At 33.4% G+C, this 14,815-nt stretch overlaps 1 protein-coding gene across 10 annotated transcripts in view; it reads right to left on the bottom strand.

Annotated features, from left to right (window-relative positions):
- Positions 1-14,629, bottom strand: part of LOC148626674 (unconventional myosin-XVI-like) — a 92,108-nt gene extending 77,479 nt beyond the window's left edge. For all 10 annotated transcript variants that reach the window (XM_088570843.1, XM_088570849.1, XM_088570846.1 and 7 more), the window contains exons 1-12: positions 14,474-14,629; positions 10,351-10,605; positions 9,682-9,752; positions 8,853-8,996; positions 8,492-8,600; positions 7,342-7,466; positions 5,939-6,064; positions 5,333-5,583; positions 3,951-4,188; positions 1,782-1,892; positions 1,110-1,175; positions 113-340 (exon numbers count right to left, since the gene is read on the bottom strand). In XM_088570843.1, the coding sequence (XP_088426969.1) occupies positions 113-340; positions 1,110-1,175; positions 1,782-1,892; positions 3,951-4,188; positions 5,333-5,583; positions 5,939-6,064; positions 7,342-7,466; positions 8,492-8,600; positions 8,853-8,996; positions 9,682-9,752; positions 10,351-10,585 (1,704 nt within the window). In that variant the 5' untranslated portion in view covers positions 10,586-10,605; positions 14,474-14,629. The remainder of the gene's footprint in view (positions 1-112; positions 341-1,109; positions 1,176-1,781; positions 1,893-3,950; positions 4,189-5,332; positions 5,584-5,938; positions 6,065-7,341; positions 7,467-8,491; positions 8,601-8,852; positions 8,997-9,681; positions 9,753-10,350; positions 10,606-14,473) is intronic.
- Positions 14,630-14,815: the final 186 nt, after the last annotated feature.

Raw genomic sequence — 14,815 nt, 5'->3', positions numbered from 1 at the left:
TTCTGTTGTTTTTACACAAATTTACTTTATGATATAAATTCAAACATTAATTTATTTTTTTATTTTGTGTATTTAAGTCAGTGGAGGACAATACATACCAATTAATACTTGCCTGATTGATCTTATTGTTTAGATTAGTCTCTTCACTGCCTGTAACTTGAGATAGATATTGGACTAATAGTTTACACGTCTCTGACTTGCCTGCCCCACTCTCTCCACTGATTACACAGCACTGGGGGGACTGATCCCTCATCATACACCTATAAGCCTCCTCTGCTGAGGTATAGACATGAGGAGGTAAAGAGGTAAGGTCTGGGGAGCTGTGGTACATAGTGGACACCTGTATAACAAAGAGGACACAATGAGGAAATATTAAACTTATCAATGTAGGATTCTTCCAGTTATCTGTTCAGCAATCTATAATGTAATATATGCATTGAAAATCCATACAAATTAGAGAAAACCAAAACAAGATAAAAACCTCTGAAATTGTGTTGCATATTGAACATTCAGTTGAGATTACGTTGATTTATTACGGTTTATTGTCCTATGGCAGATACTGTATGCATCTCAAAATGAAACATTTGACCAATCAAACAGACCCTGCTTGTACTAGACCCTGATCTTTACTCTGCCAGCACACAGAAGCAACAGTCAACAGCCTAGCATGTCACCACACTTGATCACATTGACTCATAGCAAACCAGTCATCACTCTATCTCCTGAACACCATGTGCTTAGCAGAGAAGCAGCAATTATCAACATCAATGTATTTGGTGTGCAGCTTAAGATATGAATATAAGAAAGATGATCAAAAAGTTTATCACATGCTCCTTTGTTAAACCTACAGGATAACAAGATATAAAAATATTAACTTTTATCTTAAGATATAAGATTAAAGCTACAAGTTCACAGCATCTGGATTTATAGGTCCTATTATGCTAATTTCTTAGCAGACCCATTCAATACTTCTGGGAAGTACATGCAGCTCCTTTCCTTAAAATTTGGTGAAACACTATTTGAATTTATGGTGAGTGGCTGCAGTTACCTTGAGTTATACTGACTGAGCCCACTCAGAAAACAGCTGTTACAGACACCTTATATTTTACCTGTTTTCCATACATTGGTAGGTCTTTGAAGGGGTTTACTGCAATTAATACATCTCCTATCTTGGTCTGAAAAAAAAGAAACACTGTATAAAATACTGATTAAATAATAATCTAGAAAACAAAATCATAATCAAACAGAGACAATGTAATGTTATGATATTTTTTTTTTATAAAAATCAAACTAATAATTTTTTTTTCAAAATTTTATTTGGTTCATTGTATAGTAAAAGAAAACCCGTCACACACTTTTTATAAGGCAGTTTGATATTTTATCAAATTTCAAAATATTAAATCATTTCTTGTGTTTATTTTGTTTTTTTCAGTTTTTTCTATGATTGTCAACTCCATTCAAAGTACACTTATATTTCCAAATTTTTAGTGTTGCTAGGTCTTTTTAAAAATATTCATCAATCTTGCAGTATGATGATGCCTAATCATCATATAAAGTTTCATTTATATCAACAGAACTGTTTAGAAGGAGTTTGATTTACAAGATATATAGATTGATGGATAAAAAATGGAATCATATCCTTTATATCTTGACTCCTAAAATTCAGTTTGAAGGGGTAAAATCAATTAACCAGGACAATTATAACTGTTTTGACATCAGTTCCCACTTCCACCAAGAAAAAAGGAAATGAAGAAATCCACCAGAACAGTAGTGTATCTTACATATACTTGATTATCTTGATATCGACACTGCAAAGCAGTCAGTATGGCTTCCTCAGAAATATCACTTAAATCCTTCAGATTATCTGTGTCACCAATAGATGGCAGCTTAACCTGTTGACACCAGGAAATAAATGAATACAAAACACAGTGATAAAATACATGTTTTGGATTACTGTCTCAACCAATTGTAAAACACAGCATCACAAGATGTTTCAACAGAACATACAAAATTGTGTCATGCAATTCCAAGCAGATTTTACTGTAAATGTATTAATTTCCACAGTGTACTGCATTTCCTGATGGAAAGAGAAAAGTGAACAAAAGTATCTGAAAAATTAACTTTAACACTAAATAATGCTAATCCTTTTTGAAACCACGAAAATTGATATTCGCACAAATGTTCACTTGAGAGAATCCATCAAAATAAGCATCTGTTGGACCTGTGAAATTTTATACATTTACAGTAATTCATAATATTCATTTTTTTTATTCAAACATGTATTGTTGGTGGTATAAGTACTGGTAGTCATTTCAAAAACAGGCTACAAAAACACTACTCACTACTGAAGTATATGTAAATCATTTATAATTTATAAATTTAGACCTGACAAAAATAAAAAGCAAAACATTCAACCAGGGGTTTAAATTTACTTTCAAGAGTGGAAGGTCCTGGAAGTTCTAAGTCCACAGTCCTCTTGAGAAAAACCAAGTCTTCAAATAGAGTGCCAAATAAAAAATTGAAGGTCCAGAATTAAGGTATATAAGATTTCAAAGGTCCAAGGTCAGAACTAGAGGGTCATAGACCTTGAACCCACAACAATTTGAACTCCTGCACATCATAAAAAAAATTTCATATGTACATATATGAAAGCCTATGGTAAATGGTCCTATAAAATCATAGAGGATAAGATGATCTTAAAGGTGCAAGCATTTGGGAAAAAAAGGTTTTGTGCCTTATTTACCTTATAATGTCCAGTGGTCAGTAAACCAAATGAAATTATAAAATTACAGATTCAAAAAAATATGAACCACTTTAAAAATGTGTGAATTATTTTTCAGTGAAAGAATTGTAAAATATTTTTGTAAACTAGATATTGCAGTATTTCTGTTAAAATATGATTGTCTGTGATCTTGTTCTAATGTTTACCCCAATCTGCCTCTCCTTTCACCAACAAATATCCCATTATTTTCTTGAACAATTACAAAAAAAAATAATGGATATGTTGAACTGCAACAAATACACCACTGTATAATCTGAATACTTTCTAAGATCACCAATACATGTAAGTGTAAACACTACAAAAGTATGCTCTCAGAATTATAAGCACTAGAAAATGTGTCAGTTTTTACCTAACTACCCAGCACAAAACCATCAAATTCACCTTAGCCTAAGCTCTCAGAACAATTAGCACTAGAAAATGTGTCAGTTTTTACCCAAAACTACTTCACAAATCAAAATCAATGTTTACCAATACTGAGTAATACCTGTGTGGTATCAGATGTTTATCAATACTGAGTAATACCTGTGTGGTATCAGATGTTCATCAATACTGAGTAATACCTGTGTGGTATCAGATGTTCATCAATACTGAGTAATACCTGTGTGGTATCAGATGTTCATCCATACTGAGTAATACCTGTGTGGTATCAGATGTTCATCAATACTGAGTAATACCTGTGTGGTATCAGATGTTCATCCATACTGAGTAATACCTGTGTGGTATCAGATGTTTATCAATACTGAGTAATACCTGTGTGGTATCAGATGTTCATCCATACTGAGTAATACCTGTGTGGTATCAGATATTTATCCATACTGAGTAATACCTGTGTGGTATCAGATGCTCATCCATACTGAGTAATACCTGTGTGGTATCAGATATTCATCAATACTGAGTAATACCTGTGTGGTATCAGATGTTCATCAATACTGAGTAATACCTGTGTGGTATCAGATGCTCATCCATACTGAGTAATACCTGTGTGGTATCAGATGCTCACCCATACTGAGTAATACCTGTGTGGTATCAGATATTCATCAATACTGAGTAATACCTGTGTGGTATCAGATGTTCATCAATACTGAGTAATACCTGTGTGGTATCAGATGCTCATCCATACCGAGTAATACCTGTGTGCTATCAGATGTACATCAATACTGATTAATACCTGTGTGGTATCAGATGTTTTCCATATCTTAGAAACATAAATTTCCTCTTCATTCTCATCTATAATTTCTTCACTCCTTATATCACCTTCTTCTCCTAAAAGTTGGTCCTCAAATCTTGTTCCAGATACTATTTCATAGGTTTGTTGTTCAGCATTGCCCTGGTTTTTAATCACTTTAGTGTAGTTCTGACCCTCTATAATACTGTCCATCTTTCCGACACTTGAATGTCTTGGTTTCCTATGATAAACAATTAAAAGTGGTGACAAGAAAATCAATGCCAACACAAAGTTGCACTAGCTGTCATGCTATATACATCCCCACTTGAATGAGCAGAGGAAGATGATATCAGACAGCAACAAGATTTACTTACAATGTATGAACCATCTTTGTAAAGCCACACACTTAATTTGAAATCAATTCATCCAATGGAAAATTAAGATAACTGAGACAAAATTTAGATATGAAACTTACAAGGTGACTCCAATATCCCACTCATTTAGTAGTGGTATAAAAATGTGACGAGAAAAAACTTATGCTGTTAAAAATAAAAAGATTTATATGTTGTTAGATTGATATTGACGTTATTCATCCTATTTTAAGACAATTTGATGTGTATTTCATCCTACAAGAATATAAGTGTAGCTTCAATGAAAACCTCATATATACCAGTAATCCACAAGAGGAAGCTTACCAAATATTCTGTTTTAAAAATTTTGATTTGATTAAACAAGAAGAATTAAAAAAAAAAATTAATATGTTGTATGCCCTTATTCAATTGTGACACTATGAACCATTGCACTTGTAACCATGGTAACATCTATTCACTACCTTGTACATAATCCCCGTGCAGGTTCGGGTGTTAAAAGAATAGGCCTGCAGCAGCGCTAAGCTTGTCGTATAAGGCGACTAAATAGTGCTCAGAACCCTAGCCGGGGGCTAGGGCGCTCTGCCCACAGAGCAACTGGGTTGTGTGCCCCAGGTGGTGGAATGGGGTACCCCTGGCGTGTGACATGCTGGGGTTGTCAGGCTATAATACGGAAAAACTGACCGCAAACCATAGTGGTGCACCGTGTTGGGAAAGATGCCATGTTCCTCGCACGTTAAAGAACCCTAATGTGGTATTCTCCCAAAGTAGGAACCATAGGGCTCCGCCACAGGAGGCTAAATTGCCTGACTCTACCCACCTCTCCCTATTTCCAGTGGCAATCAAAATTTATCGACCCCATTGTCCTTGTGTCCCATCCCTTTATCATTTCATCATCATTTCATGTTCATTTTATCATCAATTTCATGTTCATCGTCTGAATATAGCTGAAATATTGCTGCTCGGACGTTAAGCCCAACAAACAAAACAAACAAACCTTGTACATAAACTACATACACAGTTTTACTATTGATCCTGACAATAACCCCTCCCTGCAGACCATCAGATTCCTCCTCCTCCTCACCATCATCATCATCATCTTTTACATTCAGTTCTGATGTTACAGAGTCTCTAACAGCTTTCCTTTCCCTTTTCATCAGGAGAGCTTTTATCTCATTACTTCCTGCCACAGCTGAAGGCTTGTTGCCCTCAATGTCAACTACATTCAGGTTGGCTTTGTTCTTTATCAATATTTTCACAGTGTCAAGCTGAAATAGGTCAAAGGTTGTCAATGCAAAAACCATAATAAACATATGCAAAAATAAGTGGGCATTATAATTTCTATTTGTCAATAAATTAAGGAGGTAGACCTAGGGTAAGGGACATAACTCTTAAAATCAGTGATATGTTTGTATTATATTCAATTTCACAGAAGCCCATAAAGCTTTCACATAATACAGACTGAAATCAATCAATGTTACTTTGATGCTTACATGAGACTGATGTAAAACACTGAATACAAACATTCCAATGATTTGAAAGAATTGTGTCCCTTATCATAGGTCTACCTGCTTAAATCTTAGAATGAACTTTTATATCACTAAATTATTAGAGTACGATTACCTGACTAAACCTAGCTGCTACATGAAGAGGTGTCCAGAAATTCTGGTCGACAATGTTCAAATCAGCTCCATGTTTAATCAGCAGTCTTAGCACCTTTTTATACCCATTAGCACAGGTAATATGCAACTAAATAAAAAAAGAGGGAAGTTGTAAACAGAAAATTACAATATTCAGTGGCGAATCCTGGAAAATGTTCGAGTGGTCAGAAACTCATATCATGGAAGATGTTCCAGGGGTTGGAGTCTCACCTAATGTCGGATCATAGAAGATGTTCCAAGGGTTGGAATCTCATCTCATGTTAGAATATTGTATAAAATGTGTGAAAAAATGCCAAGTAAAAGCTTTGAAACCCTCAACAATTTCTCAAAATTTCTGGATCTGCATCTATATATGTCTTTTTGGTTAGGCTAAATATGTGATGAAAAAAACCTACATGTACTACACACATTGCCTAGGCAAATAGTTTTTTTTCTACTTTTGTAATATAATTTATGTTTAAACTAAATATCAAATCAAGTGGAAAAACTAACATTAATACTTATAGCCATGAATCATTGACAGGGAAATCAACAACTTTTCCATTCATTAGTTACAAGTTAAAAACATACTGAATTCATTTATGATCACATTAAATTCATTCAGATCAATAAAATTCTAATTTATAAGACAAACTGCAATTTTGTTTTCTTCTCTGCCACTCCTTAATCTCTTCCTAGAGTGCATCATAACCCATTTTCCACACTGTATCAACTTACTCATCATTTTTTTTCTGACAAGAAAAATGTAAAAAGTACCCTTGTTACTTGGGGGTAGGCAATAAAAAAAATGAATGCCTTCCTCCTTCATTGATTATCAAGAAAAATGGTCTGAGAACCAAGATATTAAATTTGAATAGACCTATTCTGTTATATTATATGATAATTTCATAGGACAAACCAATTCACAATATACAGTACTTACTGAATTCAATATGTTTTTAATACAATGAGACAATTGGGTGTATTACTGAGTGAATTTTATGGTGTGTTTGTTGTTTCAATTAATTTTTTATCTTATATTAAAGGGGATGATTAAGGCCGTATACAACTAATTTAATCCAACAGCAGACATGTGCTCGTCCACAATCAGGAGATATTGGTCATTATTGTGTCTTCGTGTCGTTATTTTTTTTTTATTTTTATATTGAAGAAGTGTCATTATTCTGTGATTTAATTACTTTAGTTATTGGAGACTTTCACCTCTAACTTTAAGGGATAAGTTTACACTTTTCAAAGATCTTTGGTGATCTCTAAAAGTATAAAATATTTTGTGTTTTGGTTATATGCTGGTGTGTTTGATGCATTTTACCATATCCGTTCTTTTTCTATTAATGATCAATAGTGACGGATTTCAAATCTACTCACTAGTGTAACTCCATTATCATTTATTTTATTTGGACTTCCACCATTGGCTAAGTGTTCTTGTACATCTTGATACATCTGTCTTGGACGTGACATCTGTATTTTTTTCTTATGGTTTTCATCTATCCCTGAAAAATAAAAATGTATTTCATTAAACTTTCCTTTTTTTCAAAAAGTCTTTGTGACTAAGTCAGTATAAGGCAAAAAAATAATAGTCCTGTTTCCTACAACCAGCAAGGTTAAAATAGGGTAGGTAGGTAGGGATATTATTCTATGTTTAAAAACATTTTACATTGAGTTAATGGGGAAAAATCTAGACTTTAACAATGCTTGAGCAAAAATTGCCATAAAATGTTTAGGGTAGGTAAGGTAGCAGGAAACATAATTTTTTTCTGGCCCAATCAAATACATTAAGCAGTGAAAACTTTACACAAATTCATATAAGAAAAGAAACTTTTATGTTAATGGAGTGTATTCTCCTGCAGAGAGAAACAAACAAAAAGCATATTCATTGTATAGTTAAACTTGTCAAAACTGAATAATAAAAAAAATTCTGTCTAACACTTTTATAACACCCTACACTTTTATAAGTTCATTGAGATCAACTAGACATATATTGAACCTTGGTAAACCTAACACCTGTCTAAACCAAACACCTGTCTAAACAGAACTAATATCAATGCCCAGAAAAGGTTTGGTATTGATAGGTTTCACTGTTCAACTACTGAACAAGTCGCTTATATTTCCAGCAGCAAAGTATGAATGCAATTTGAAGTCATGCTATAAAATGAATTAACTTTTCAAGGGAATGCTTGCCACTTATTCTCACACTTTAAATGATGAGAACCCTCTTTCGAAAGGGTCCTTAGACTCACAACGTCATATGTCTCTCAATTGAAAAACTAGAGACATTGACCAAGCTAAGAACTACATTAGGGTCAAAGAGTAATCAAGAGAACCAAGATTCTAGTGGAAATCAAAAGAATGTAATCCAGGGACAAAGACCAGACATGGAAAACAGATACACAGATCAAAGAACATAAAATAACCAAAATAATAAGTCATCATAAAAAGTTACTACTAGAAGAGGATAAAATGTCACATCCTCTGGCTAAGACCATGATATTGGTAATAAGTTGGCTTTATACTATACCTTGTGCTGCCATATGTCTTAGCATGATCTGGTTAGTCTCTGTACCATCTTGGCAGTGATCTACAGCAAAGAAACCATCAACATCCACTAGACTACAATCAGCTCCATTCTGTCACAGAATGAAAATAGAAATTACCATACATTTGTACATTGTTACATGGCATGAGCCACTCAACAGAGCAGAGGATTCTTACTCTACTAGAACTATTGGTTCATATGTCAATAAAAGAAGTCATTTTCTATTTATACGACTAACTTGTGAGTTTCTTGAGATGAAAGTTTTTAACCTAATTCCAGTTTACATTTTAAGATTTTTCATTTTTGTATTGTTTCTTCTTATGTAGGTAGGGAATACACATACATTAAGCAACAACTGAACCATGTCCACAGAGTCACATGAGCATGCAGTGTGAAGTGGAGTCCACCAATCATCATCCTGTATATTGACATCTGCTCCATGACTCATCAATATTGTTGCTGTTCCTGCATTGTCTTCTGCTGCACACTGAAATGTACAAGTATCTTTGGAATAATTACATTTTTTTTTACTTGATCATTTTTGTTCATTTTAATTACTATATTGTTACATGAGTCATTACTGAAGATTTGGCATTTTATAGACGGGCCAATCATACATTTCACACAACCTTCTGCTCATTGTTGATAAGGGTATTTTTAGACAACCATTTTTTGTAACCAGACTACTTTTTATACACTATTCAAATTCTACTTAGGCCAAGAAAAAAATATGTCTGTTTAAGGTTTATACATTAGATAAAAAATAGGGTAGATAGGTAGGTAAAAATCGTTTTATTTTTAAAAATTATTTTATATAGACACTAATGGGAGGTTTTCATGACTATATGATAGTGCTGAACTAAAAAAAAACAGTGTTTATTGGTATTTTATTAAAAAAAAAAAAAAAAAAAAAAAAAAAAAAAGCAACAACAACAACAAAAAACAATAAAATGTGCTAGTGTAGTTAGGGTAACCTTAAACAGATATTTTTTTCTTGGCCTTAGTAATTCTTAGAGCTTATGAATTTAAATAAAAAAGCAGTTATAATACAACCAGTTAACAATTTAATATGAGTAAATAATAAAATGATTCATACATTTTTTCTACTAAACTATTCAAGGCATGGGTTAAAAATATATATATAAGGAGATTTAAAATAACTATTACATTACCTTGTGTAATAATGAAGTTCCATTTCCTGTGGTAAAATTGAAATTGGATCCCTGCTGTAAATATTTTGTTACTGGAAAAAAAATTAAATTCATTATTATCGGCAAATACTTTTCATAAAATCATGACATGCTATGTACAGGTGAAAATTATGTTTTATTCAGTTCTTACAATGCAAATTGAAATAAAATTACTTGTAAATGTAGTTGTAAAACAGTCCAATGCCTACTTGTACAATTGTCTTAAGGGACACTGTTTGCCTCATTCTGCTCTGCACAATTTTCAAGATTTGTATTGGAGAAAGTCTTATTTTTATAAATTGGTGAAATCTGGTTGGCAATGACTATGAAATAATTCATGGGCGGTATGATGTACTCATTTATGCATGGGGTGGGTCTTTATATTCCATTATTTTATACAGAGTGTTAGTGAGGTATAAAATAAGAAAATGAGGGCCAACCCTTGTATACATGAGTACAATAAGATACCTAACATGAATTACTTCTATTCTAATATGACAAAAAGACTATTTTTGCATCAGAATCTCCCCAGGGAAGATATATCAGGTAATGTATTGTTTGACGTTTGTAGGACATCATATTAGAACACATAATTACAAATTTTATGTTGTAAAAAGAATATCTGATATTAATTGGCCAATTAAAATTTACCCTCTTTATCATCAAAGTTTTCAACAGCATCTTGCAGCAACAAATCTTCTGCAAAATTTGGTTTTGTCCTCTTTTTATTGGGTTTGTATGGTTTTTGGATGGATCCTCCACCTCGTTCCTTCTCTTCCTTGATAAACCGTAAATACCCGTCCACCTGCTTTTGCCGCAGTTGCCTACTTATTTTTTGCCTTTCTGGAGCAGATAATTTATCAAGTATAGCTTGGTCTAGTTCCATGGTAGATCAGGTATATATATCTGGAAAAAAATCAGGGGGAAATGTACATGTCTAGAGCAGCTCTATGTTTTAATTTATTTCAGTACAAGGTAAAGCATAATACTGTACATATATACGTCAGTGATCTAAGTTTAGGTGATGAATATGTCTGGCCATAATCATGTTGACAAGCAATGAGAAACACATAGATTACAAAATGAGTAAGAGCAAGTATAGCAAAACCTGTCAAAAACAATGACAAACTACTGGAAAAACTATATTGCAAAAAAGTGCCCTATTCAAATTTGAGGAAGGGCCCTTTCCTCCACTGGTCCCCTGTCCTTTTCAATTTCTAGCTGAAGCACTGTACGTACAAATGTACATCTAATTATATACCAGTAGGTACATGTACATATTGTACCAAACCTGTTAACCTTTGGAACAGGTCATGTTGGAGATTTTCCCCCACTGTCACTGCCTCAAGTGGGAGACTTTTTTCATAAAAGCAAATTTTTGGTCTAAAAATTAAATAATTTGCTTGACATTTGTACATGTACATGTATACATTGCACCATTGGGGAGATTCTTACATAAAAGCAAATTTTTGGCATAAAATTAAATCATTTGTAATTTGTAGAATGTCAACATATTTTGATTGTACTTATTTAGTATTAAAAATATAGTAATTTTAACCATGAACCTCCTACAAATCTTATATTTGTACATGTATATGAAAGATTTTAAATTTTTCATGGATTTTGTTGGAGACACCCCCTAATGTGGGAGAGTTAATAGGTATGATTGTACTTGTACATGTAGCTGCTATATGTTTAAGATATCTTTCTGAATTAGAATATCAGTAATCCCTTCACTATTAGCAGAATTTGGAGTCTTATTAGCAGAATTTGGAGTCTTATCAGTAAAAATTGTCGACATTATCCTTACTTATGAATTTTAATTAGCTTCGCTGGTCAAGTACATCTATGTGATCTGATTATAAATAAAGCTTTCAACTTTAACAAGAATGACACTTACTTATCAAAGACAAATAGACAACAACAAGAAACTGACCTCAGTTTTGAAAATAACAAACCCCTGAACACATTGTCTTAATGCTGTCTACCAACATGTCAATTATCAAAAAACCTATCTTAATTAGTTATAGAAACAAAGCAAAAAACACACAATTTGACCTCAATGTCAAAGCTCAATGGAAATGGTCTCCACATGTGGCATGTGACGTCTCTTCTTGAGGAGCCCTACCCACATGAAAATACAAATGTATCAGAAGCCATTTTGAAAAACAAGATGTTACAAAGAGCAATCAAGGGAACCAAGGTTATCGTGGTAATCAAAAGAATGTAATCCAGGGACAAAGACCTGACATGGAAAACAAACATACACAACAAAGAACACAAAGTAATTAAAATCATACATACAAAGTAACAAAATAAGCAACTCGGACTCCACTAAAAACTGGTAGCATGGACCAGGTGCACCGGTAGAGTAAGCGTCCTCTGCTTTTCTAAAAACACTCGCCGAGTTGCTCATAAAAAGTCAAGTCCGGGGTAGACAAACAAGGAAAGGAAAACTATAACCCGTTGAATAAATCAGTTTTCATGGTGCAGATGGATACACAATAACGATCCACGAGTTCATGATGACGACCATAAAACTTCTGCAGTGATGACTTCAATTTTGTAGCAACATAACCTTGTTCCAGAAGCCTATTTGTTAGAGTTCTAGCGCGATACAAACCTTACATAATTAGTTACATTGAACAAGAATTAAAGAACACATAAATTAAAATCATGATTGAAGTTTAACTTAAACATCTCCATATGTGACATACCTTCTTAAGGTTGTTTACTCACATGACAAATATCAAAAGACAACATGTATATTTAACTTAAAACCAAAAAAATAAATATATATCCTAGACTTTATAGGACGCTTTTTTCAGTGGGGCCCTAATAATATAGGTACACATACATATATGCAAACTTAGTCCAAAAATGTACCTATACCCTCTTGAAAGGAGCATAAATGGCTGTGTTATCAACTGAGTCCTGCATATTAATGCCTAAACTTATGGGTAGAAAAAACATCAACATCTGGTTCGTGCATGTAACATCAGGAGCTTAAAAAAGTATACTGGCAGCTTCATTTTCATATACTTGGTAATGCAATTGAGGACCACACCAGTCTAAGAAACATAAACTAACTTTGATGATTAAATACAAATCGAATCTGAGCTTTTTCTAAGATAGGGATTGTCAAAACATGGCACCTGAATGTATACGAAAATGACGTAATCAATACAGGATAATTCAACTCAAAGACATTTCAGACCATGACAACCGACAGTTCCTACCAAAACTTGATATTTTGGCCCACACATTGTACATATTTCAGACCGTGACAATAGGAGAATGCATAAGGACAATAAACACTGTGTATCATGACACATTTTACCAATTTGGAAGTTAATACATGTAATAACAGGGCTGACAAAAAATACGAAAGGACTTAGGTGTTTGAATTCATATGTTTCTTCAGGAGCATTTAAAGTTTCACCCTCATATTTCACCTCATGTTAATTTCAATTTCATGTCCAAAAAAATTTATTATCAGCAAATGATTTACAACACGAAATAGTAACACCCACTTTAAATGCTGACCCTTGTAAGTTGAATGTTGATTCACAAACATTTCATGTAGATAATATGTTGATTTCTAAGGTCTAAATTCCTGACAAAAATTTTTCAAATCTTACAATCAATATACAGTTACAATGTATGTACTGCCATCCTATTATTATGCATGTAGCAGATTATGATACCTGTAGGATCTTTGTAGGGCTAGTATAGAAGGATATTTAAATTTTATTAGCCCAATTAGGCCAAAAAAACTATGTCCAATTAAGGTTACATATAGGATAAAAAAATAGGGTAGGTACATATATATGCAGGTAGGTAAAATTATTTTATTTTAAATAATAAATTTATACAGACACTATGGAAGGTGTTCTTGCCTTTAAAAGTGCTCAACTAAAAAAATATAGTTTTGCAGTATTTCATTTAAAAAAAAGCTAGGGTAGGCAGACAAAAATGGTAGGTAGGTTAACCTTCAACACATTTTTTTCTTGGCCAAAAAAAAAAAGTAAAAAGTTTTGATTTAATGTTGATGGTCCATGTCACTAAACGAAACCAAACCAAAAGTACATGATGGAATCACAAAGAACTCTCATATTTCTACATGTAAACAAATAGATTTTTATTTTGATAAATAGACCCAGAAAATAAACACTACATATGTGACTGTGGCAGGATGGCCTATCTGCGTTGTAGTAGACAGTGAGATTTAAATAGCCAGTTAATTGACTTATGATTAATTCATTAGCCGAATTGGTTTGTCGCTGGCTTTTCACCGAGCGGTCTAGGGTTCGATCCTCTGTGGCGGAGTATAAATTTGGGAGTCAAATCATGCTCTCCCGTTACATTACTATACCAGAAAACTTAAAAGCATGTTGACTGAAAACATTTTCTTTGATTTTGTTACTTCAGTGGTAGTAGGGTTTTGCAACCTTAACTCATAACTTGCAATTGGAAAATTCAGAGAAGACTTTTAGTCAGGGAAGGCAGGTGACTCCGAGATGACCCTATATTTAGTATTCCTAGTGAGTGGCCAAATTCCAAGTTGCACATGTTTATCATTTTAAAACTGTTTGGCTTTCAAGTCTACGTACCTTTATACTGCGAGTTTTAATTTACATTCTGCCAGTCGTAATTCCTTTTGAGATTCGGTGCTGATGACATTTCTGGTGGAGGTAAAAACAAAACCATCGCATCTCCAGCGTCGAATTCCAAAAGGAATTACACTTCAGTTCAAGTGTTTTTTTTTACTTACCAATAGCAGTTTCAGAAACATTTAAAGCTTCCTTCTTCTTTCATACAAAAAGCTGTCTAAATTAAACACCTGAGAAATATGTGTAAACATATGAAGAATTCGTTAGGTTTTCTTAGCATTTGAAGGTAAGCGCCGAGACATAGACCGAGAGAGTCCGAATAAAACTCAGTCACCCGCGAAAAATATTTTTACCTGAATCTCTCAGTCACGTATAATTACAGGTGTATGATAACCACTTTCAATGCATGAGTGTAACCGGTGTTACTGCCTGAAATAGAAGATTTATTCACTTAACTATCACGATCAGTGAAATTTCTATGACGGGAATTTCCCATGGATTTC

This window comes from Perna viridis, chromosome 2, assembly GCF_037379345.1.
Source record: "Perna viridis isolate PV_CMFRI_1.1 ecotype Kerala chromosome 2, ASM3737934v1, whole genome shotgun sequence".
In the NCBI taxonomy this organism is placed as follows: domain Eukaryota; kingdom Metazoa; phylum Mollusca; class Bivalvia; order Mytilida; family Mytilidae; genus Perna; species Perna viridis.
Note: the sequence above shows the minus strand (reverse complement) of the source record. Positions and strands in the feature narration are given on the sequence as shown.